This window comes from Labrus bergylta, chromosome 19 (assembly GCF_963930695.1).
Source record: "Labrus bergylta chromosome 19, fLabBer1.1, whole genome shotgun sequence".
NCBI lineage: Eukaryota > Metazoa > Chordata > Actinopteri > Labriformes > Labridae > Labrus > Labrus bergylta.
Genome location: NC_089213.1, coordinates 7,309,454 through 7,334,692, shown reverse-complemented (window position 1 = coordinate 7,334,692; position 25,239 = coordinate 7,309,454). Strand labels below are relative to the sequence as shown.

At 41.5% G+C, this 25,239-nt stretch overlaps 1 protein-coding gene across 1 annotated transcript in view; it reads right to left on the bottom strand.

Annotated features, from left to right (window-relative positions):
- The window catches only part of thsd7aa (thrombospondin, type I, domain containing 7Aa), a 143,730-nt gene extending 123,222 nt beyond the window's left edge, over positions 1–20,508 (bottom strand). The window contains exon 1 of the mRNA XM_020638651.2: positions 20,053–20,508. Coding sequence (XP_020494307.2) covers positions 20,053–20,206 — 154 coding nt within the window. The 5' untranslated portion in view covers positions 20,207–20,508. The remainder of the gene's footprint in view (positions 1–20,052) is intronic.
- Between the last annotated feature and the right edge of the window lie 4,731 nt (positions 20,509–25,239).

Genomic DNA, 25,239 nt, shown 5'->3' with positions numbered 1-25,239 from the left:
GGCCCTGAATGTGTAGATGAAAAAGAGGTGGAAAGCACAGGAAACAATGCTGATCTAGAAGAGATCATTTATCGTCTGCTCACAATGATGTTCTTTGTTAATTTCTAAATATCCAATTAATAACACCGTTCTCGAGTCTTAAAATACAAAATGGAGCGTACAAAAACACATGGAATAGGAAGTCCTGCCCCAGATATTCTTTGTCCATTGTGGCCCATTTTTTTGGGGGATCAAAGAAAAGTACCTCCAGAACAACACCAAAATAGAATGTGTTCACATGCAGGCTCTAAAGGGAGCGGCAGAATCTCAGGCAGCTCTGTGATCTGAGCCGGTGTAAGATGGCAAACTGCTATGGGTGTTAAGGAGAACAGCACGAGTGTTTGCAAATAATCATGAAAGAATTTCAAAATCAGTCAGAATTTGTAAATTGATGCAAAAGAAAATTTCATTGAATCCTTGATGAAAATGTTGCTGTCAAACAAACTTTAGCAAGTAATCATTTGTGAAAAACAGTAGAAAAATGGCCTTGCCCCACTTTGAGTGAATGGGGTAGACTTGGTAAATGGGTCAATGGTCAATGGACTTGAGCTTGTATATGGTTTTCTAGTTTTCCCAAAGCACTTTACCACCGCAGGTCACACCTAAACATACACAGGCTGCTATGTAAAGTGACCATCAGTATTAACTAATCCCATTCGTACACATTCACACACCACCGACAAAGCAGCGGGAGCCACTTGGGGTTAAGTGTCTTGCCCAAGGACACATCGGAAATTTGGCTGCAGGAGCTGGGGATCGAATCCCCAAACTTCCAGTTGAGAGGCGACCGACTCTACCAATTGAGCCACAGCAGCTTCCCTGTGTGAAGCCTGAAAGGTATGGATATAACAGAAGCCTTGAAATATCTGGTGGAAGCTAAATCATAAAATGATAATGAATGGGATCCAAATTAACGGGATTGGCAGACTAGTTTGCCATGAAACTGATTAATTGTTATCATGGACCCCAGAGGATGAACCCTTACCATAAATAATGCAACAGGCTTTCCCATTTCACACCACAAACGGGCCAAAATTCAATTCATTATTCAAACAGCAGTCTGTGGTGGATTTTGCTGAGCAGAGATTTAAGCTCCCGGGAAGATTTACCCTGTCTCAGCATGATGTGTATTCAAGTCTGTACAGCTGATTAGGAAAATCATGGATAAAGGATGCATGTCTCACTGGAACACAATGTGAAGACATTCAAGCCCCCAGGTTTGTAACTCAATCTGATAATGAAAACCTTGAGATGCAGTTATCTCCATCATCAGGGCCGGCAATAACAACTGTAAAAAAAAAAAAAAAATCGAACAGTTCATTTTTGTTTGGATGCACTTTCCAGACTATTACGAGGCCAACAGGTCCACACAGAGCCATCAACCAGCGAGTCCTTTTCTGTAAACCTGATGAGCCAGAGGTGTCGAAGTGCGGCAGGTGGTTTGTGGGTAATGGTGCATCATATGGAAGAAAGAGGAGGATGATTTGAAAGAGCGTTCCTTCAGGGAGCTCCGTGACTGCCATAAGTGTGATGAATCGACCGCTGCCTGTAACTCACTTAACTCCAGGCCCTTAGACACCCATAGATGAAAAATGACACGAATAAAAACCAGCGTCTTTATCCACAAAGTTTGTCTTTTTCACACATACATTTCTTTCCTTGTGCTCTGAAGGTATGCGTTCAGTCTCAGCGGATGTAGTGGCGCTACAGCTAAAGAATAGACGGAGGAAGATGCAACCTTGGCGCCTGAACAGCTCTGTTATCTCATCCACTATTGAAGAGGTAAAGTGTTTACTCTGAGCCCAGACAAATAGATCTGGGTCATGAACTAATTCAGGTCAGGGAGGGAAAGTATACAAAGAAAAGAAGTAAACAACCTCGATATCAACACCATCCATCTCCGCACAATTCTCTAGATGATATCTTCAGATGAAAAGTGAGCCACAGTTTTTCCTGTTACTCCTCCAGATATCCAACATTTTCTGATCCCAAGTTGTCGATTACAACTGAAAAAAGTTGGCTCTGTATTCACCTTTGAGATTCTTTTTAAAGGTCTGTAAACCTACTTTTGTACAAATGGGTAACATATAACCTTCTCTTTGGCGAAGTACTTGGTTAAGTTTGGGAAACCCATTACTGTTGGGTTTAAAGTAATAACTCAACAGGGACTATGTTTCATGCTCTCTTGAATAAAAGTCCTGTATTGTGTTACCCCTTCATTCCCCCCTGTAGACTTTATAACTTTTTAAAAGTTATTTCTTAGGCATTTCTTCTTTTATTGGACAGGACAGCTGAAGAGAGACAGGAAATGTAAGGAGTAGAGAGTTGGGGAGGTTAGAACCAAACCCACAGCCGCTGTAATGACGACTATTGCCTCTGTACATGGGGCACAACATAACCTCTAGGTTATCGACTATTGACTTTATAACTTTTTCCATTACAGTTATCAACTTCCGACAAACCCAATTGCCACAAAATGTGCACAGTGCCTGCGTCAAACTTAAGGTAAGACCTCAAAATTGGCTCAGAATTAACAGGATGATCTGCAAATTACAGAGCTTTAGTTTAATATTCATGATCATTTTTTGTTTCTTTTTTTGTTGCATTTTGTCATTTTGAAAGCTGAAGACAGACAGGAAAGGTGGAGTGAATGAGGCAGACTTGGTAAATGGTAAGTTTGAAGAGCACTTTTCTTGTCTTCTGAGTACTGAAAGCGTTTTTAAACCGCAGGTCACACCTACACATTCACACACTGCTGGTAGAGGCTGCACATTCACACACCACCGACAAAGCAGCGAGAGCAAGTGGCTGCATGAGCCGGAGATCAAATCCCCGACCATCGGTTGAGAGACAACCAACTTTACCGCTGGCTACTCCAACATTCATCAAGGGTCAGGGTCAGGGCCAGGACTAAAACCTGCTACCAATGCCTCAAGGATGGTAAGCTCTGTCTATGGGGTGCCTACAATTAAATTGAGCTAAATCAGCGCAGCTTAAGATTCATTATTTAAGAGGATAGTGGATAGAGAAGGGATTCATAAAGTACGTGGAAACAAAAAATGAACACAAAGAAGGGTCATTTTGCTAAAATTTGGCTGAAAAGATTTATGTTCCTAGATTTGCAAACAGGACATACTAGCATGTTTGACCTTCATAAGGGGATTAATAAACACACATATTAACTCCAAGTGGGCAAAAATAAACTCCATTACTGCAGCTTTTACGTCTCTTTCCAGCTAAAGCTACCTGCTGATTTCTGCAGATCATTCGAAGCCATCTGTATCCTCATTAAACACTGAGCTTCGTGCTCAGGTGATGAAAGTAAAACAATATTTTAGCATGAGTAACAGACACGCTGCCTGAAAGTTGCTTTAATCTCTCTTCTAACACAAGAAATACAGAAAAAAGATTCGCACAGCTTCGCTCCCACCCATATCAACACTTCAATCACTTTTTCAGTCTGCACATATTGTTCCTGTTAATAATGTTTGGATCGCACTCTGCACACATTTACATATGCTTCAGGGATTCTGTGCAAAATCTACTCAGGAGTGTTTATTATTAGACAGGAAGCTGTGTTGTCTCATGTTTTACTGCTGTAGCTTCAGGATGACAAGACTCATCTCTTAGTAATTTAATCTGCATCATCAAGTAGGAAACAGCTCCGTCCATAGATCAAGGTCAGAGACACGTTCTCTAAATCTGCCCAACAGTGCACTGAAGATCCCCGCAGAGCTCCCTGACCGGTCCTGATCGACCGCTGAGTTTGATTCATGTCAGATTATGTGTTGTGACACGGATATGACCCAGTTATATGAGAACTTAAGAGCCTGATCACCCGCTGCTAAATACAGTCCTTCACAAGAACAAAACCCAAAAATAGAATCAGAACCTGTGCCAAAGTTTAATCAGAGGAAATTCTATTCATGGAGATACACACACAAAAAACAGTGAAATCAATAAATTAACTGTTTATTCAAAAATCTTATAGCAGGGTTTCCCACAGTGCTCTTAAGAATTGATTCACTTTTATAAAATTACAGAATTAACCTCCAGAAAAATGGAGAAGTAGAGTCAATGTCATGTCAAAAACTATATCATACGATTTATGATATCATACGATATGATATGATACGATATGACATAAGTAACATTACGGTATATTACAGTACAATACGATGCACATTATCGTCTACTTAGGGACTCATCACTGCACATATTTAATGGTTTCAAGGTAGCATTAATAAATAAGAACAATAAGAACAAACCACAATCTACATGTAAGCACATGCCAATAAAAAAACACAAACATGTATTGCACGTAGAGTTGCAGAGATTGGGAAAATCAGGGCTGATACGATAATGATGTTAGCTGATGGCCGATTCCGATATTGTTTGTGTCATGACTTCTGTTGGTGTAAGACTCCCACCATGCCACCATGTTCTCTCATGTTTGAAAACAAATCCGAGGTGACTTCATCTTCCCAATTAACCCCTCTTCTCTGAATCAGTAGTTAGGTGTACTAGATGTCAGCATTAAATTGATTTGACACAACAAATAAACATCAACTACTGACACCGGTTACTGCCAACTTATTTGCTGACGTCTGTCAACAGAGCTGCTATCGGCCGATACCGATGTTGAATCGATGCACAGGTCCCTAATTGCACATATCCCATATTGCATGCACAGGATCCGAATAAAAACACAACATATGAGAAAAAGATGAGAACGTTGTGACGCTGATTCACAACCCATACAGTCTTGTAAGATGCTTTAATTGGCTCGATGAGACTCTTTGTAATCACTGATTAGATTTAAATTTATTATTTAAAATGCCACTAATGTGGACTCCATTCTTCAAATATTCTGTTTTTTTTTCCTACTTGAATCAATCATTTAAAAAGCTCTTTAAGGAAACGACATCCTCTCATCTTAATTAGTGGATTTGATTGAGTGAAAAAATGTGGAGTATGAAAGATTTCAAGTGGCACTGCTGTGACACAGAGCCAGCAAATATTTAATACTCTGAACCGAGACCTGAATTTAACCCCTCTTCCACGGAGGAGGGAGCGTCTCCTCCTTTTAGCGTTACCACTGAACTATCTTTTATTAAAAGGGTTAGTCTGACTCTTTTGACCGTGAAGCAGTCAGCTCAGTCGCAGGGAGCTGGTTGTGTTTTGACTTCAGTGGCCTCCTCGGGGCCTCATTAGATCGGGGACGACTGGTGTAACTGTGTTTGTGTCTTCCAGGGAGCAGCTGCCTCCGAGACTTGATGAATAATGCAGCGCTGACTGCAGTTAAAGTGCTATTTAAGGGAGTTTCTGAGTTGCTTGCTGGTAAAAAAGAGAAATATTTCACTTTTCTCGTTTTATCTTTCTCTCCCTCAACTGAACTGAAATAAGTTTAATTTAGTTCAATTCAAAGCAAGACTAGAAACGCAAACCCTCCTGCAGGCTGAAATGCAGTATTCATGACTAACCACGATGATAAGTGTTGGATACTACAACGACACTGTACGCTGAGTTCTGATTCTCTGGGAGAGTGTTATGTCCAAAATTAGCATTTTATCGGGTTTGCTTGTGGAAAGTCGCAGTCTCAAATCATAACATCCTGGAAATCAGAATTCTCAGCAAATGAAACAACTTTCAGACAATCAAGATGTCCTGTGCACAAAGTTTGTCCTGCAGGGGGCCAAACAGGACGTAAACTACATGAAAAAGTTTCATCCTTCAGGAACATGAATCTGTCATTCACATTTTTATACTTTTATTGGGCATTGGTAATCATACAAATCTAGTACCTCCAAACATATTAGCATCGCCCCTGTAGATCATGATTAGCTAAAAGCATGCTCACCAAAAAACAATACATATAATTCAAAGATAAGACTTTAATGACACTGGACAAAAATGTTCTTTAGCAAACAAGTGGAACTTTTTCTAATCATTCATTAAGAATAAGATAAGAATAATTCATTGTAATCCTGCACAATGTGTTTGAGACATCTTGGCATGGACCAGAGTGTGTGTAGCCTCAGGGGATCATGAATAAGCACTTTTGCATTTAAATATTTTTATTAATTTTGATATTGTTTAGTGCATACAAAAGCTTTGGTTTCATGTTGGCACTAGAGGAAATTGCACCAGGGTAAAATAGTCAGAAGGTTCATCCTCTTGGGGAAATGAAGATCTCAACATGAAGAACAGGTAGATGTTAGAGTTCATGTGTACCACGGGTTTAAGTGTTGAATATACCTTGTCAACAAGTGGAAGAATAGACCTCACAGTTGGTACTCAAAGGCTATACGGGACACCAAAAATACTGGAAATAAAGCTCTGGTGACCATTAACATCTACAGCGAATGAAAGGCTACTACAGGCAGCAATGGGTCTTTGAGATACCTTGTGATGGACCGCATTGCCCACATACAATTATCCCAAAAATATTTGCATTGAAATCAAGTTATTTAGATTTAAAGCATCATTAAAGTGTATGCCTAGGTGAAATATTTACCCAATGGAGATGGTTTGCCAAAGGTCAACTTTTTTTCATGAACCTGAATCTATATTTAAAAACTATGCAGGGTCATACCAAATTTCACCACCATTCGTCCGATTTCCTGTCCTGGACTTCCCTGCTGCAAATCAGGCCAAGTATTCACTGGCACTGTAGATCTATATAAATGTCTTTTAGATTCCCTCCCCATGAAATAAGATTGTATTTTTCTGACGGCATCAGAGTCATTCTAAGTATGTCTCATTTCTTTCTCACTCCCTTTGAGTATGTGTGGTTGTGTCCACGCTCATGTGCACTCCATCTTATTTGTCTTAGCTGCACATTTTTGACTGCCAGGTGAATCTCTGCTTGTGTCAGCGCCTTGGCTATTTATACCACATCACAGGGAGCCAAAATAGTACTATCCACCTTATCAGTGCCTGTGTATGTGTGTCATTGAGGTTCTGCCAGCAGTCTTGTAGCTTAGAGACTCCATTACATTTAACTCTAACATGCCTAGGTCTGATCGCCTTCTACCACACGACTCCACCATTAAAACCATTTTATCATCTGGTTAAGCACCATCAACACAAAACTAAGACCTCCCCATTTAACATCCGTGCACATAAGAGAAGACAAATGGAAACTTTTCAACAAAGCAGGTTAACCGACATGTACTTTCCTGATTCTTTGACTTATTGTGAGATTTAGATTTCAGCTCTGACAGAGACTGATTTTTAATGTAATCGACTACGATCCATCACCATTTACTCTTTTTAACCACGACTAACATCTCCATTGGCCTTAACAAAGCACTCTGATTGCATTAAACTTAAGTCAATCTTGGAACCAATGGGCTATTGTCTGGTGAGGATTTAGACTCTTGGGGAAACGGCCAATATTTCAGGGCTTCCTGTGTAGCAGACAACTATCCCGATAACTGGTATTGGATATTCAGGTCAAGACCTCTTCTTCAGTGAGCTGATCAATCTGACTGGCAACTTGAGAATGGAGTAGAGTCCAAATTGGACATGAGAATGTTATCAATTTTGATTGAGCATTAGTTGTTTAAAGAGTTTTTAAAGAGAGCAATAGTTGATTGGTTTTGGTTTTGTTTTGGACAATCTGCTCCACCTCTTTTCTACCCACAGGCTGTTTTCCTGCATGTACCCAAGACTCCTCAATCCTTATAGATAGAAACTATGTGGACTACATAACAGAAACATACGTTTTAATCACCTGACTCCAGGCTCTTTGATATTTGTTTTCAGCCACTAAACTTAAGCAAAACTATGCCGCTGCAGTCCATCGTCTGAGACTGGATCTGTAAAGCCCTGACATCAAACTTGTAGACTTATTAAAGCCTCTCTGATCTTTCAATCAGTTTGATATTTATGTTTTAAGATCTGGATGATTATGTCAGTAATTTACAGATTAGACTCGATGCTGTCCGGCGTTAAGTCTAGGACCAAACAAGTTTACACCAGTTGGTATGTTGCTCGCTCTGCTACAAAGGAGCCAATTTGAAATCTTGTTGGTGCATATTTGAAATTTAAGATAGTTTCTCCCCATATGAGATACTACCCAAAATTCACCCCAAGTTTTAAATCACCTGGGGCCGTATTCACAAAGCTTCTTCATAAGTACTACGAGTTGCTCCACCACAATTTTTAGAATAATGTAATTATTTAAGAATTTTCTAAGGTTTTGTCCTCAAAGAGAACTCCTCAAGGGAAACAACATTTAGGAAGAATATTATTATTGAACCATCATTGGGCTGAGCAAACAAAAAGTATTTATACAGATGTTTCAGTCCATCTTGGACTTTCTTCAATACGATACACTTTATTGTCCCCTTGAGGAAATTTGTCTTGGACTGAAAGTGCTGCCTAAAATTCAGCTGCTCTTACTAGAATCAATCAATCATTGATTGGGCCCTTCAGTCCTTCCATGATCATTTCGAGAGCACTTTTTTGTCATTTTTTTTGGATCAACCAATCACAGCTTTTGAAAAAAATGTGTCCATACCTAGCAACAGGTTCGACCACACCTCCTGATTAAGATAAAAGCTCTGCCCCTTCCTCGCTCGAGGTTTCTCCGAGATGCTTCTAAATCACTTCTAGGACTCCTTGATAGGATTTTTTTAAACTAAGTTTGGAGCTCTCTGAGAGTTTTCTGAGCATCTTTGTGAATGCGGGCCCTGCACTCTGAGCCCATCCTTATTTAAACACAAAATGAACATGGATGAATTGACACCTGTGAACATGAATGTATTATGGATTCTTAGATGCATTACATGTGACCTAAAGCACTCAATGCATCTGCTTCTGTGGATATCTATTTTAATCTGTTAACTCTCCAAGAACCGACGATATCAACGTACAGAGCACCGGCAGTGTTTTTAGATCATATGTCAGGTTAGCTTTAGCTTGAGGTGAGCGTTAATAGATGTTGACATGGAGAGGAAGAAGCAGGTTGGTGAAAAGCTCTTTATGCTGCTTAGGCCAATCCTCCAGCACGTTACCAAGCAGGGCTACTCAAGCCACACAGGGAGCAAGGGTTAGGCTGCAGGGAAACAAGGGTTTATCTCAGAACAGGAAGACCAAGCTTATCACTGTAATGTGGTTAGTTTGTTGTAATGTGGTATTGTTCTGCTACGGCCACACACAAACAGCTCCCTGGCAAAGAACAGGGATCCCTCTTAGTGAACATTACTCCCCATACCTGCCAGTGTTCTTATGACTGTTTCATCATGAGGTCTGTTTGTTAGTGAGAAACCATTTTACCACTAAAATGACAGAAGTACTGAGTTTTAATTTTTTATAATCCAGCTTTTAGATATATCCAAAGAGACCTCAGACAGGGTCTTTTAACTAGAACACCACTTGGGTCCAGACTTAAAGTTTTCAGATTCAAAGCTTTGAAATTTGTAAAGGCCAATCTTAAGAACCACCCTACTTCTAGGACTGCCTTACAGTGATTGGACTAAAAGCGAAGCATAACAGCAATATGAATTTATCTTGATGTCCTGACGAAGCACCAGAAATCCAAACAGTAAACCATTTAGGGTTCTTTGCTTAGTCCTAACAAAGCTCGAATTCAGTCTCGAAAAATCTACAATCAAATACAGTTATTTCAGCGTCCTTTAAATCCATCTATAGAAATTTAATAACAGCAAAATCTGGTTATTTTGCTGCATTGAGCCACATTTCAGTTGATATGCGACTTGCTAGAAACAGTGAAACTGCAACTGACAGGTGGACAGGCGCTCCACAGCCGATGGTTTCCAGCCTCAAATTCTTGGTAATTTATAATCCCGGCTAAGAGGTCATTAAAATTAGCACCAGTCAACCTCAAGTAGCTGGAGTTTGCAATAAAGTCAATCAAGACACCGTTCCTGGAAAACGCGAGACTTTAGCAGAGCTGTGTGCGACTCCAGATGACATTACGAGACACAGACACAGTGGTTGGTTCTTTACAGTTTACAGTCCTCATTGATAAAAATTATCCAGGGGTCAAACTTGCAAGATAAACAAAATGAAAATTTGCTTCACTTTTGGCCTGAAAACAGCGTCAAACTTAAGAGAGGGGCCGTGATGTCGCCACAAATTTGTTGTTTGGCCATCTGACTGTCATCTCATGGATTTTGTGACCTCTCACTCGAGACACACACCCTTGTAAATAATTGACCGTTGTCTGCCACATACATCTGTAAACACATTTATCACTCAAACATCAGTGTGTGTGCGCATGTTGTCAGCGCTGGCCCTTTTGTCGGTGAACAGACAAGGTGGCAGCCATGCAGTGGAGTCGCACCTGGATCGAACAAACCCCACTCCTGTGTAATTACTCAGCCTCCCCGTGTCCACTGCCTGTAGGTGGGATACTGACAGTACCACTCCTCCCCCACTGTCAGCCCTCTCACTGGGAGTAATGAGGCACACTCTGCACAAAGCCCATCCCTGTGTGCGTTGCTGTGTGTGTGTGTGTGTGTGTGTGTGTGTGTGTGTGTGTGTGTGTGTGTGTGTGTGTGTGTGTGTGTGTGTGTGTGTGTGTACATGCTGTTAGTGAGACAGAAATAAAAGAAAGAGCATAAAATTGCAGAGAGGTGGGTGAGACATGGGGTGTCTTTCAGCCTTTGTGAGGGTGTTGAGGGTTTTAAAATACCTGATTATACATTCTTTTTTTACTTGTCAAGTAAGAAAAAAAGAGGAGGAGAAAATTGAGCATATTCACACAGACATCACAATCTGGGTGGGAAGCTCAAAAGCACAACGTCCATGTCTGCTTTTCAGGTTTCAGTCATACTATAGGACACTTGATAAATCATTACCATCCAAACACTTCCTTAGTGACTGAAAAGGGAGTGAACAGACTCATCTGAATGGCTATTGGGCTGAATCTTAGGTAAAAACTAAATATTTGATAACCAGCTAGCTTCCATCAGACAAAGGCTAACGTTAGCATTCAGCCACCAGCTATGTTTTTAGCTAAATGCTAACATAACCTTTTAAAAGAATATAGGCTTCAGTAAAAAAAAAAAAGAAAAAAAATAAGAAAGACAACCAATTCTAAAATACAACTTTTAAAAAAGGCCTACCATGGGTCTGGCCAATGTTAGCATTCAGTCATTTCCTGGATAATGTTACTGTTAGCTAGACTCTAGCTCAATGCTAACTTTACCTTTTGAAAAGTGTAAACGATACAACCGGAAATCTGCCAGCAGTCTTTCAAAATAATATATTAAATAACCAGTTACCAACTGAAGGACAATGGCATATGTTAGCATTCAGCCACTACCTAGCAAATTAGCTGAACGCTAACCATGCCTTGCTAAAGTATTATGTTATTATAGCCTACAATGGGAAGATTTTTTCTTTGCTTTAGTGTCAGATTACAGTTGAGATTAGCATTATGCCCCTTATTATTTTATGCTAATTTTATCTACATATCATCACCTTGTAAATATTAGCCCATCCCCAATGGTTAGCTAACTGCTAACATAACCATTCAATCACATCTAGACTCGCCGAGAGTTTTCAACTTATATAGGAGGTTCTCATACCTTGACATATTGCCTAATACCCCTCTGGATTTCTCCCTCCTATCTTATCTTAGTTTGAGCTTCTCGCCCTGAGCATGATGTCAGGGGAAGATAGGCGTCATGTTGGTACAGTAATAAATAAAAATGTTTTAATGTAATGGGGATAACGGGGTCGAATACAGACAGCAGACTGCAGAGAAAAGAGACAAAGACACAGCACTGAGCTCTGCATGCACCTGTGTGTATGACGGTTTAAACACACACACATCCCTCCTCCACCTGGGGCGGTTTGCCAGGCGGAATAGAACAGCTGGATGCAGCTTCTTCAAACCCGCACTGAATAATAGCAGCAATTTGGCACTTGATGAATCCCAGGAAAAACAGAAATAATTTCACCCGCCTCCATTATGCCTTGATAATACTCCTCCAGCTCCGTCTGCGCAGGCCAATCTGACGCTCGAGTGTCTGTTCACAACAACAAACACCTTTTAATCACTTGTGAACATCCATATGTTTTCATTGTAAAGTGTGCTCCACATCAGTGGCTCTCAAAAAAGAGAGAGAGAGCAAAAAAAAGAGTTTCCATCCCACATCGCTGCACATGCTGAATTACAGTCGTACATTTTAGCAAACAGGAAACATGCTTGTTTGCTTTCACTGTAAAATGAGATGAACGATCAGTTTTGTTGTGCAAAAATGTTCATCCTATCTCATCTTAGCATAAAGACTGAAAACTAGGGATGTGCACATTTAGTCAACCCTCACTAGTCAGCACCAGAATAACGGTCGGTTAAATCAAAGGTCCCCAACCACCGGGCCGCGGATAATTTCGTACTTGACCGCAAAGAAAGAATAAACTTGTCTAAAATGTTATGTATTTTTACTTTCATAGTCTTCTGGGTGTTTTATTTTGAAAAATTGACTCAGTCGTGCGTCTTTTCCATGAATCATAGGCATAGGCAAGCTAACCCTCGCAAAAATGACCCAAAAAAACGAACGTCACTGAAGAGCTTCTTTGAAAAGGTTGAGATTGCAAATGATTTGTGGCCTTGAAAGTATGTTTAAGACAACTTCAAACCTCCTTACATTCTGGATTAAAGTCAAGGCAGAATATCCTGACATCGCCACAAAAGCACTGAAAGTTCTGCTTTCTTTTCCAACATCATATCTTTGTGAAGCGGGGTTTTTTCTGCAGTAACAAGCAACCAAAACAAGATCACGGAGTAGACTGAACATAAAAAAACACACTTTGAGTGTCACTGTCTCCCATCACCCCCAGATGGGACCGTGCAGTTGCAGGGAAACAAGCTCAGGGCTCCCACTGATTCTGCATGATGGTGAGTTGATGTTGGTGTGATAATAGAGCATATATTATTGAAAGTGCATAATAGGTACATTTACATATTTACATTACATGTCTTATAAATTACACATTATGCCCCTCAATGAATTTAACAATCATATTTGCACAACAACAGAAGGTAGGAGTAAAAACTCTCCTAACAGATGCTACAATATATTTACAGAGATCTGACCCTCAATGTCTATAGGTCAGTCACATTTTGCCAGTAAAATCTCTTCATTTTGATATTTCTAAGCTGCTCATTTTACACAAGCGCAATGCAGGAGCAACACGACCTAAATGACCCTTATCTGTTCATCCCTTGGATGCAGAATTATCCACAGAGGTCTCCTGTTCTCCAAAACAAAACAGACACATTAGAATAACAGTAAAATCACTGAATGAAGCAGATTAAGGTTCGGCTTTTCTCCGATGCTCTTCCGCTGGGCTTCAGGGACGATGAGGCCAGCTGTATGTGCACTTCAGTAAAGCTGCAGATAAAAATCTTCTAAATGAAAGATTACTGGAATTTCTGATGCAGACTAGCAGGTCTGTGTTTACAGTCTGGATGCTACGCTAGGCTAATCACATCATAGATCTACCTCTGTGGGTGCAAGGGTAGGTCTATCCAAATCTGGGCAAAAGAGACCTTCTCCATATGCATTGACCAATGTCTGCTACTGTACTCTCAATATTTTTTATCACTGTATCTTTAAATCAGTCGACCTCCTCCGGACGCTGATTTAATTTTCTGGTGTAAAAAGCTGAATGGAGCACTTGACACTTGATCTGGAGAAGCTGCTTCACTTTACCCACCACCCCCGCCTCCTTGTCACTGCTGATGCCCTCACGAGACCCCTCTCAGCTCTGAGGTTAAAGTTCACCTTGAGAGAGGGAGGAGTTTGGTGTTTAATGGAAAGAGGAGGAGGGGGGGTGGGGTGGTGGGGTTGTTTAGTGACATCACATTAGGAACAAAGAACGGGCCATGTGTCTCGAGGTGAATCTCCCTCTTTCTATTGTGCACCACACGGACACGGGCATCTGTGACAGACGGCCCGAACAGAGCTGCATGAGGACAACACAGAGACACTGTGTGGTTTTCTGTGTGTGTGTGTGTGTGTGTGTGATTTACACACACATCAAAAAAGGCCTCCATTCATTGCGTCTTCCTGAAGCTAACTGGGTCTGGACAGGCGGACAGCCCCACTAATTAGCATCGCTCATCTCTCCGGTTTGTCCGTCCCTGCAGAGACCTTTGTTGTCCCGCTCCGTACCAAGGAGTGTTAAGCGCCCCGCTGTAAGCCAGTAGGTTTTTTAGACCATTAAAGACCATTGCTTTTTGTCCAAAAGTGTGCAAGTGGAGAGGATCAGTCACTGGTGGGGAACTGATGCTACTTTCTTTGTCTATATTTCCCTCCCATAAGTATAAAAAACAAGTTCTGGTTCTAATTTACTTTCTGTGTCTTTTCTTGTGCAACTCTAAATCTCTACCCACACCCTGGAGTGCATGTGCAGAGCTCAAATCTGAACGTCTGGATGCTGCTTTGTGGAGGCAGTGTGTAACAACGCGACGCCGTTTTGAGAGATTTATGTCCCTGAACTTTTCGAGGGGGATTTTTAAGGATAATTCCATGTTATTACAACTGTGGGTCTCACGTTCAGAGGTCTTCAAAGGGTTTGAATCAGTCCATGGAAAAAGTCGAGCAGTCGGATGATCAGACAATTTGTAAGGATTGTACCAAAAAATCTGTGTGCACCAACAGTCACTGTGAGGGCAGCAGGTCAAAGCTGAAGCGAGAGGCGGATCTGTAAAATGTGAAACATGATAATCCAACAGTAGAGTGACCCAGACTACCTGATTTGTCTGGAAACATGACGGGTCTCTTTCAGGAAGTCAAAATGTACGTCCAATAGTCGGACACTCTAAGAGCGTTGGACTGACTCTATTATTTTACAGGCACATTTTAGTAATGGATGTTAGTGCAGCCTGAGGTTTTCTTGCTGTCACTGTTGAGTCGTTGAGCAGAGGGAAATGGAACGCACCATAACTGCCTTGTTTGCGTTGGCAGCAACTATTTTATATACGAAACCAATGCAGTTCAGTGTATTCTGCACTGTCAGCGCTCAGCAATCCTTAGCACAAAACCACTGTGTTCAGTGCTCTTAGTGAAAACAGTTAAACTTTTGGAACACCACCACATTTGTCTTTGTCACTTCCTCCTCACTGATTTATCAAAATCCGGAAATGGCGGGACTTCACACTTTGTCAAATCCCAGACCTTCCGGTTAAGAGATGACAACTCTACAAACTGACATTTGACTTTATTCTTTCTTTTAAAGTTTGCATGTTTTCTGAATCCTCAAAGTCCCTCTCAGTGATATGGAGGTAAAAACAATTAAACCATGAGACTTGTTCCCCCTGTGCTTCTGTTAATAATAACATGCAGTATATTCTATTAGAGTAAACTTCCAATCAAACTACATTTTAGCAATATTTAAGGGTGTTTTTTTTTTTAAAAGAATAATTACAGTAAAACAGAGTATTTGTTAATTTAATGTTAAAAATCTGCTCCGCTGGCACTCACTGGAGGAAACAGTGTATCCTGTGCAATCCAGGCAAACATTCCCTCAGCATGTTTCTCTAATAACGTAAGATCTTTTATTCTTGGAATTTTGCTCTGTAAATCTAATTCAAACAGAGTTCTTCTTGGATTTATTAAAAACATATTTTGAGAGGATTCTTTCGAGTACGACGATTAAGAAGGAAGCCAAGTCAGAGTACGAGTCAAAGCGCTCTCAGAGAGGACCAGGAATCTAATCCCCGACCTTCTGTCTGTGGCTTCTGCGCTCCAAACACTGACATAATACCAGCAAGTCTTTTGCCAAAAGACATCACGCACAGCGCCAGATTGCACGCTGTGTTAAACTTCCGTACATATGCAGGTAGTGCAGGGGCCTAATGTGAAACACATGACTCATCTGTTTGTTTCATGTTGCATCTTTGGCCTGGTTACACATCAGCTTTGTGGTAATCCACTGGGGATGATTAAATGGATTAAATACTCATATTTCAGCAGTGCATCCAGTGAAATAAGACTCATTCCCTCGCCACTTTCGCCGTTATTGCTGGGAACAGCAGCCTCTTCAGAACCCACCCTCCTATATTACTCCAGTGGCTGATTACAGCCGCCCATCCCCACCAGAGGCATGGATTTAACTCCAGCAAAGATATAAATAATACTCCCCCTTACAAACCTCCCTTTCCAAGATGTCACAGAGTTTTTATTCCTCCTGCCCCTCCCTTACAGACGAGAGGTGCTAACGTGTTAAAAAAAAATAATAAATCCTGCATTGTTGTTTTGAGCACATGGGGAAGCATCTCAGCTCTGAGAGGAAGCAAAGCTCGCACCAGAACTGTCACATCAAAGACAAGAGCGCGCCAACATAATGCAACAGAAAAAATCATCAAGCATTCAACGGTGCCACGGTGCAGAGAGCGAGCCAAACTGGCATCGGGGAGCCAAGTGCCGACACACTTAAGCCAAGAGGAGACACACATAAACATGTCTATACTGTATCTAGGTTAACTTTGTCTGGCCAATCTGCTCTGGTTTCTCTACCCTTAATCTCCTCCCCTGCCTTAACTCGGTGGGAGGTACGGCACATAATACCACAGGATTTCCATTCCTTTGCACAGGGTGTGAACAATGCAGCGAATAAACAATAACACCAGTGAGGAGAAGGAAACTAAAGATCATCCTTTAAAAAAGGTACAACAACAGAGAGTGTTCTGCTTTCTGAGCAGAAACATTACGTTCATTATAAATGTAGGTTTTGGCACTGAATACTTCCAGAGCTAACAAGCTCTGCGTTTCCCTCCTCTGCTAAATTTTGCTCCCTCAGGATGGGGAAAATAGGAAACGGCAATTAAATATTTCTGGAACTCTGCTGTTATTTTGCCCAAATAAAAGAAAGTAAAGCATCTTTCTGCTTTGAAAAGAAAAGCCGACTGCTTAACAGTAACTGAGAAGTAACAACTTTAGATATAAACTTAAATTATTTATTTGCCTTTGAAGTTAAAAAAAAGAAAGAGATTTTTTTACTGTTTTACTGTTAGTAAGGATGCAATCAGTGTGATCAAAAGCAGAAAAAGCTGCTTTTGGACATATTTTATGTAAGCCCGAGTCCTCTGAGTGGGCGTATTACGTGGCAGTGGTTGAGTGACGGCAGCATGTGAACTTTGGTGCTCCGCTGGGAGAATGACACATTAGACTTTTAGCTTATGGAAGTTCATAAGTCTGCTTTCTGCCCGTTTACAGCCAGGCTTTCTTTCATCGTAAAGTGGAGGCTAGTTTTTCTGCTTTGCGAACGTTGTGCTGACTAAACTCTGTAACGTGATTGTTCATTTTGATGACTGTTAGATATATTAAGAATGTTTTTATAAAGGTTTGATGACCTGATGACATGTCAATAAAATTGAATGAAACTTTCCCTGTGATTCATGAGCTGCTGATCATAACAGCAGCATCAATCATGGCATCATGTCTGATCATCTGCAGCCAAGAAAAATACAGAAACATGAATTCTCTAAGCTGAGTTTTTTATGCTACAAATGTGATGCATATCGCAATGTTTTCATTTTCATATCTTTTTTGGCAACCGCCCAGGTTGTACAAGTGTGTTGAAATCAAGTCACAATTATTTAAGCTTCGTTTTCCAACGTCCAGCGAGAGTCACAGTTTGTTATATAGTGATGGTGAGTGACCAGTCTGTCCAAAACTACCAGGAATGAGTCGTCTTTTAGCCTCTGCAGGCTCAAAGTGCAACCTTCACTTCACCTGTGTTGGTGTCACACAGTAGGTGGGGACATGCAAAGTCTCATAACTGATAAGCATTAACTCACAGTCCATCCATCCATTATCTATACCACTTTTCCCGTTCGGGGTCGCAGAGGGCTGGAGCCGATACGAGGTGTCATTGGGTGAGAGGCGGGGTTACCAGCCACACTCACATTCACACCAACACACATTAACCTAACGAGCATGTCTTTAGACTGTGGGAGGAAGCCGGAGTACCCGGAGAGAACCCAATAATACACGGGGAGAACATGCAGACACAGAGAGGCTCCTGTCAGACAGGGATTCAAACCAGGAACCTCCTCGCTTCATCACCACTACCTCAAAAAACATGGATCAGAATGTTAAAGTGTTGAGAGTGTTTAAGTAGGATAATTGCATGTGATGCAGACGTTGTAAAATCAATGAGTAATCGTGTTTAATAATCCTGATCTCAGAATCAATCAACGCAATCGAAATTAGGATTTTTTTTGCCGTAGTCAATCAGCCCTGTAACGTACCCTTTTTAGGCCCCACCCACAAAAATATTCCATTCAATCACATAACAGCACTAACACATTCAAACCCTCTGGAGTAAACTTATAAGAAGCTGTCCCTGCAGAGGATAATATCTTCTCTCTGTTTATCAACACACTCACCAGACACTAGGGTTGTCAGGAAACTAGAATTTTAACATTTTGATATTATACTAGTAACATTCAGACAATGTTGATGCATGTTTCGATACCGTGGCAACAGATACAGAAGTCCTATGGTTGGGGATTTCTTGTTTTTACATTCAATAATTGCAGACAAACTCCTGCAAACTGTGAATGTTTTTGTGCGATTAAGACAGTGCTCTCTTTCTTTTGGTTAGAAATATGACTGAAGATTTGATGATTTTTTTTTTTTAAAGGTACAGATCTCATGATCTCATCGATCATTAACATGATGGAGATTTTATCGTTCTAGAAAATTGTGGTATTGAAAAGTATCGAGTGTCCAATAAAGGAAGTGTTTCTCTGTTGATTCGTCAGCACTCAATAAGCAGCATGGGGTGGAGCACACATTAATTTCAGTCTGTCTCTAAAAGCATTAAGGAATTTACATCCTGCACAGTCTGAAGACGGATTAATAACAAGTATAGATTACATTTTAGACTCCACCCAAAGCCAGCATTGATCCCGTACAGACTGAGCTGCGTTTCCAGGACTATGCCCATTGATCAGCTCCCAGTGGTGAGGGGGTTGCAGGATCCCAGAGAAACCAGTACATTGATCCAGGGAAACAGAGAGATTAGACAGTAGAGAAAGAGAACATTGATCTCCAGCTGCACCCAAAGGGCACTCCTGTCCCGATGGGTAGGGGGGGTGGGGGTGTTCAATCCCCCTTACTCCTTTTCCCATCACTCCTTCTCCTCCATCCCCCCCCCCCCCCCTTCTCCCACTCCTTCACTCTGCCTCCTTGACTGTTCATCAGTATTGTGTTCTTCTGACCATGTGCTGCTCTCTCACAGTGAATGAGCCTCGACCGGTGAGGCACCACCCAGAACAACAGCAGCAGAGGGGGGGGGCGTTCATTCTACACCAAGCCTGCTTTCACTGTAAAGCTACTGTACTCATTAACACCAACCACTGAGGTGCTTTTACACAAATCAAACACCTGCATCAGCACCAAAATACTAAAGTGGGCTTTACCCGGCACCTCTGCAGCATGCTTGTGTTCCGTCCCCCCCCCCCGTCCCCCCCCCACTCATAAAGGAGCCACATGCAGCTACAGTGCACACACCATTTCATCAATTGCACACATGTCAAACTGTGATAAATGAGCTCAGTAGCAGCGCGGGGCAGCTGAGGATTCCCAGCTGCCTCAGCCCAGGACGGGGAAAAAGCGCAGCCAAAAGACCGACAGCACAGCGATGCTCTTCTCACCCGAGTCCGGGGGCAAAGAGACCTTCACCTCAGGGACTGCAGTAAATATGTTACCACACTATACAGTAGCAAGATGGCTCCAATGCATCAACCTCTGCCACATGCAAGATGACGGTGTAGGGGAGAAACTTTTGCTTTATACGAGGGTTCGTTTGAAGAAATTTAATGAGATTAAATCAATCAAAAGCCACAAAGAAAAACACTTTACGCAAGTTCATTGGCTCCCCTGCACTCTGTTGTGTTCACAATCATCTGCATATTAATATTGCATCAATGCTGCAAAAGTAGTCGAGGATGGGACGTCAGCATCTCCAGCATCAGGACCCGAAAAAAAGGAAAGAGTAGAGAGGGTAGGACCGTACCTGTCTGCCAGATGTACAGAGGTTTAGTTTCCACATCGGCTTGTGCATCCAGCTCCCAGATGGAGAGAAAGAGCAGCACTATCCTGCAGAGAGAGAGGAGCGGTGCCCCTCTCGAGACCCCCAACGTCCCCATGGCTCTGCCGGCCAGCCCCATGGCCACCACACGGGGAGTACAGTAGTTCCCAATGCAGTGAAGAGGAGAAAAAAAAAAAACAAGCCTGGCCACGAGGTAGAGTGCTGGACTCAAAGTGTGTGTTTTCTGCTTCTGCTTTGTCCACACCAGTGCGTCCAAGAAGAAGTAATCCCAGGCGAACAGGCGCTGAGGTGTCTGCTTGCTCTCCTCGTCCTCTCCGTTTCTCTTTCTTTCCTGGAACCTTAATGAGAGACAACAAGGTCTGGCAGTAATAAAATAGGGAACAATAGATCCCTAAGCCCAGCCTGCTGCTGCTGCTGCTGCTGCTGTATGCCGGGTTGATGCAGCGCCTCCCTCCCTCCCTCTATTCTCTCTCTCTCTCTATCTCTCTCTCTCTCCCTCTCCGCTGCACACACAAACACATGCACACACGCCCACTCTCTCACCCTCCCTCCCTGCTACTCGTCTCTCATCGTCTTTTCAAAGGGCTCAGTGAAGCTGGTCCTCACTCCGTTGGAAGTAGGCAGCTGGATTGGGCAGGTGGAGATGTGATGGTGAGTGTTTTGATTTTACACATAAAAAAAGATCAACACTAACATGTTTACCATGTCGCCAAAATATCTGAAATAAAACTTTAATAATCAATTGATGAAAATAAGCAGATGTTCCCAGTGTCTTCCTCCATTGATTAAAACGTCCCTGACAATACTTTTTAAGGGCCTGTGTCCATAGATTGATCTTTTTGTGCGAGCAGCGCCTATATTCAAAACAAAATCAATGCAGTTAAGGGTTTTCAGTTCTCAGTATCTTGAGCACAGAAATGACCTCAGCTGTTTTTTTGTCACTACACTCTAAGTTTAAAAAATAGTTCCAACTTTAGTTACACCACTATGATCGTCGATGTCCCGTCTTCCTCAACAACCAATGAAAACCAAGAAGGGGAGGGACATCAGCTTTGCCAACAACAATGGTGGAGGAGAAACCAATATGACTCATCTTTTTGAAGTTATATTTTCTGCCGGTGTTTGCCTTTATTAGATAGGACAGCTGAAGAAATTGGCAGGAGAGAGTTGGGGATGACATGCAGCAAAGGGCCGAGGTTGAATTCAAACCCACAGCCGCTGTGATGAGGACTGGGGCGTCCATACATGCGGCGAGCTTCATAACAGTGGTCAATTGCATAAAAGAAAATATTTACCATATACGGAACTTTTTTTTTTAAACAGACCAAGCGTGGTTGCAACCAAGGGAAGTGGAAGTTAACTTTCGCAACCTAGCAACAATTAGCGCAAGGTTGAAGAACACTGAAACTGAGGTCGTGAACGCTGCCAGCACAAAAATGGCTGTTAATGGACACAGACCCTCATGGTTTTAATCGTATTGGTATGGTTAAATTTTTAGAGAGCGAAAGAGTGCTTAAATGCTCACCTAAAAACTATTTTGGCTAAAAGAAATTTGTCTTTGTAATTTCCATATAAATCTATTTTTTAGAAGAAAAATAAATCCATTCAAATTGTCAATAGAGTTGGGTGAGAAAAAATCAGAGATTTTATTCTTCGGCCAACTTGCCCAGCTCCCATTTCCATGAGCCCATTTCAACCACAAGGGGTTTCTATGTTTCACTGCACCCAGAATCTTCCAACCATTGGACTCATGTATCATGAGTAAACAAATCCTGTAACAGTCATGCCAGCTCAACTCTGAGGCATTTTTTGGAGTCACATGGGCGAGGTCACGCTGGGGACAAAATTCAGCCCTGATAAATATTCATCTGGACAGGTCTGATCATTTTTTTTTTTTTTGGAGTTTGCAGCATGAGTAACACGTTGTCTTTTTTATCTCTTCTTTTGTGCTGCACACAAGTGGCAACATCCCAAGTTGAAAAGTGAAGCCAAAAAAAGAAAAGTGTAAAAAACTGACGTTATAAATATCTACTTGAGGCCAGCTGCAAAAGACAAACAATCCCATCAACACCATTATTATTATATTGCCACTATGGCTCCCAAAGATACTTATTTAATTGCTATACACAGTAAAGAACACAACGTTTCAAGCCTGACCGCGCTCTCCATCAGGTGCTGTAAAAAATAAAACCCACGGGTTGGACTCATGGTTTTGATAAATAACACCTGAACCTGTTTATTTTGTACAGCACCTGATGGAGAACCCGGTCGGGCTTGAAACGTTGTGTTCTTTAATGCGTATGAGTATATCTTTGGGAGCCATAGTGTTGCGAGTCTTTGTGCTTTAAATCTAATTTATCAGTACACACTCATCTCTTTTGATTTTATGAAGGAAGAGAGTTGTACTTGGACTGCAAGCGGGCACCTTGTAGCTGATGGTCAGGAGGCTAAAGGCCTCCACTGAGGATGCCAGGAAAGTGGTTATGCAAGCTTTAATAATCACATCTTACATTAGCCATTTTCAAAAAGAGGACTCATTAACAGAAAAACATGGCAGCCTTCTCTTTAAAATCTTAACTAAACGGCCTTTATTCTTTTGTACATGTTTACAAGTTTAAAAAAGTGTGTGTGTGTTATGGGAACAGTTAACTGGCAATGCATGAAAGACTGTTTAGTGCATACTTGTGTAAACACACCTTGGTGTCAATTTGTGTGGGTAGAAAGTAGAGCCCGACCCATATGCGATTTTGTTTTGCCTATACCGATATTGGGGAGAAAAAAGTCCGATATCGATATATATTGGCCGATATCTCTCTTGGATCTTTGTTTGGATCTGTAGATATAGATATATTTATACACATGTATTGCGGTGATCCCTCAAATGCAGTTATCAAACACTTCTGGAAAAGATATATGACAGACAAGATTTTCACTCAACTGGAAAGTATCTGTCCACGTACTTGCATCACCGCTTGACACTCTACAGAGTGATAATGCTTGTTGTAATCCATATAGCGCCTTCTGCTGGTGAAAGAGAACCACCAGTGTAACACGATGACACTCAAAATAATTTATATTTGACTGGTAAATAAATCGATTGACATCTGCAAATATCTGCGATATGATAGCCGATACCGATAGTCCCTTGTTATGCTATATCAGCCAATATTATCGGCTGGTCGATTAATCGGTCGGGCTCTAGTAGAAAGTAAGCAAACATAAAGGACATTGAAAGGTACTATGATTGATCATCAGGCGTCCTGACCAATCTGTTGTGTTTATCTACATATGTGAGTGAGTAAGAACTGTTAGAAAGGATCCAAGTACTGAAAAATATTCTGAAAAAGTAGAAATGATGTGTGTGGTTTGACCAGTTTAACCTTGCATGATATTCAAGCCACAGAATCCCTGCTCTGTTAGACGAGCTGCTTATTATTCATGAGAGTGGGCCACTGCACTCAATGAAAGCAGATCATAAATTTGATCAGCGGCAGGTGGGTCAGTAAATCAAATGGACACTGTCAGTCATCACGCCATGGGAATGGAGTGGGTTATATTTGATTTATTCAACATGTTTCTCCACTTCTAAGGCTAAGAGTTCGTTGCTTTTCACACTTGACACTTGTTCTCTAATTTCTTTTTAAAGTGAGACTTACATTCAGAGACGTTCTTCTGTCTTTTTAACCGTGGCCAAGACTGATCAGCAAACTGTCCACTTGTTTATTAAACAGCAGGCTGTATGGTGGACATGGCCACTGAGGGTGTTGCCTAATGGTTTTCTCAGACAAACGTTTTGAAGAGTTTTTCATTTGGACCAGCAGAAATAAACATGTTAACAGCCTGGTACAGAAATCATTTGAGGCACAAACAGCCCATTTCTCTATTTGAAATGTATGGAATGAGTTAAATATTTACATGACTGGGGGAGTGGTTGAGACAGGTGGTTAGCTTGTTTTGTAGCTCTGCCAGAAGACTTGCCTTAGCTCCACCTCTTTTTCTGCTTCTAAATGGAACAAAATTTAGGTTTAGTCAACATTTCCAATACTGCGACCTCTATCGTTTGGGTGCAAAATGCCTCTTCTGGGAAAAATGGGTGGAATCACTGCGACTACGTCCAAGATTTATGAAGTCTATGGTTAAGAGAGGGGCTACCATTATTTTTGATTACTGTTATATTTATTAGGATGCTGATTTTGGCTGGTAAAAAGTATCTGAAAACCAAATCAGCTTAAAAGGAAAGGAAAAAAATTGCTTCCAACTCCTCAGAGTGTCTTTTCGAACAACCAAATGCTGGACAATAATTATTTTTTAAATCTTGTGGTAGCGACAATTTGACTCCAGATGGGACAACAATTTACTAAATGACCATCATGTTGCATCAAAGACTCAAAAATAAAGATTGATACAATAAAGTCATTATCAAAACGTCTTCTGAAGAGTTAATTAACCGAGAAGTAAGACCATTTTCTTATAGATTTCTATAGAATCAGACTTTTCTTTGCAAACATTTCAGTGAACCCCTGCTGGGCATTAGTAAGACTGCATGATAAAGGCGTTTTAACACTGGCTTCGCTTTTCAAACAGAGCACGCCCCGAGCGCCACAACACCCCGAGAGCCTCCGTCACACTACACATCCTGCCCAGTCTCCCCAGGCCCCTTCAGTCATTTCACGGCCATTAGCTTAATAAAGGAACTTTTCACCTGCTGCTCCATGTGGAGCCCGCGACAAATTCACCCAGCAGTGACCGTGCTGCATGGGCCCCCCTACTACCCAGCTGGCCTGTTGCTTCTGTTAGGACCCACATGGAAGCCAGAATCAAGAGATCAGAGTTAAGACGTCTTCACATACAGTATCCACTCCTGAAAATCGTCCAAAAATTTCCGGCAGGCTGCCCCTGAAACCTTCCTGGGTTAGTTGTTGTTTAGTTTCTGCTACAATATTTGTGCTACATGAAGTTTGACATATTCATCATATCAAAAAAAAATTTAAGGGATAGCATACTGCATGACAAACAGAAGTCATACTGACACAGTTTTATTACATGCATAGAGATCGCACCGGTTGCTATCATACAGTGCATGGCAGGGACGGGCAACTTTGGTCACAGCAATGGCCACAGTCATTTAATTCTCACTGCCAGAGGGCCAAG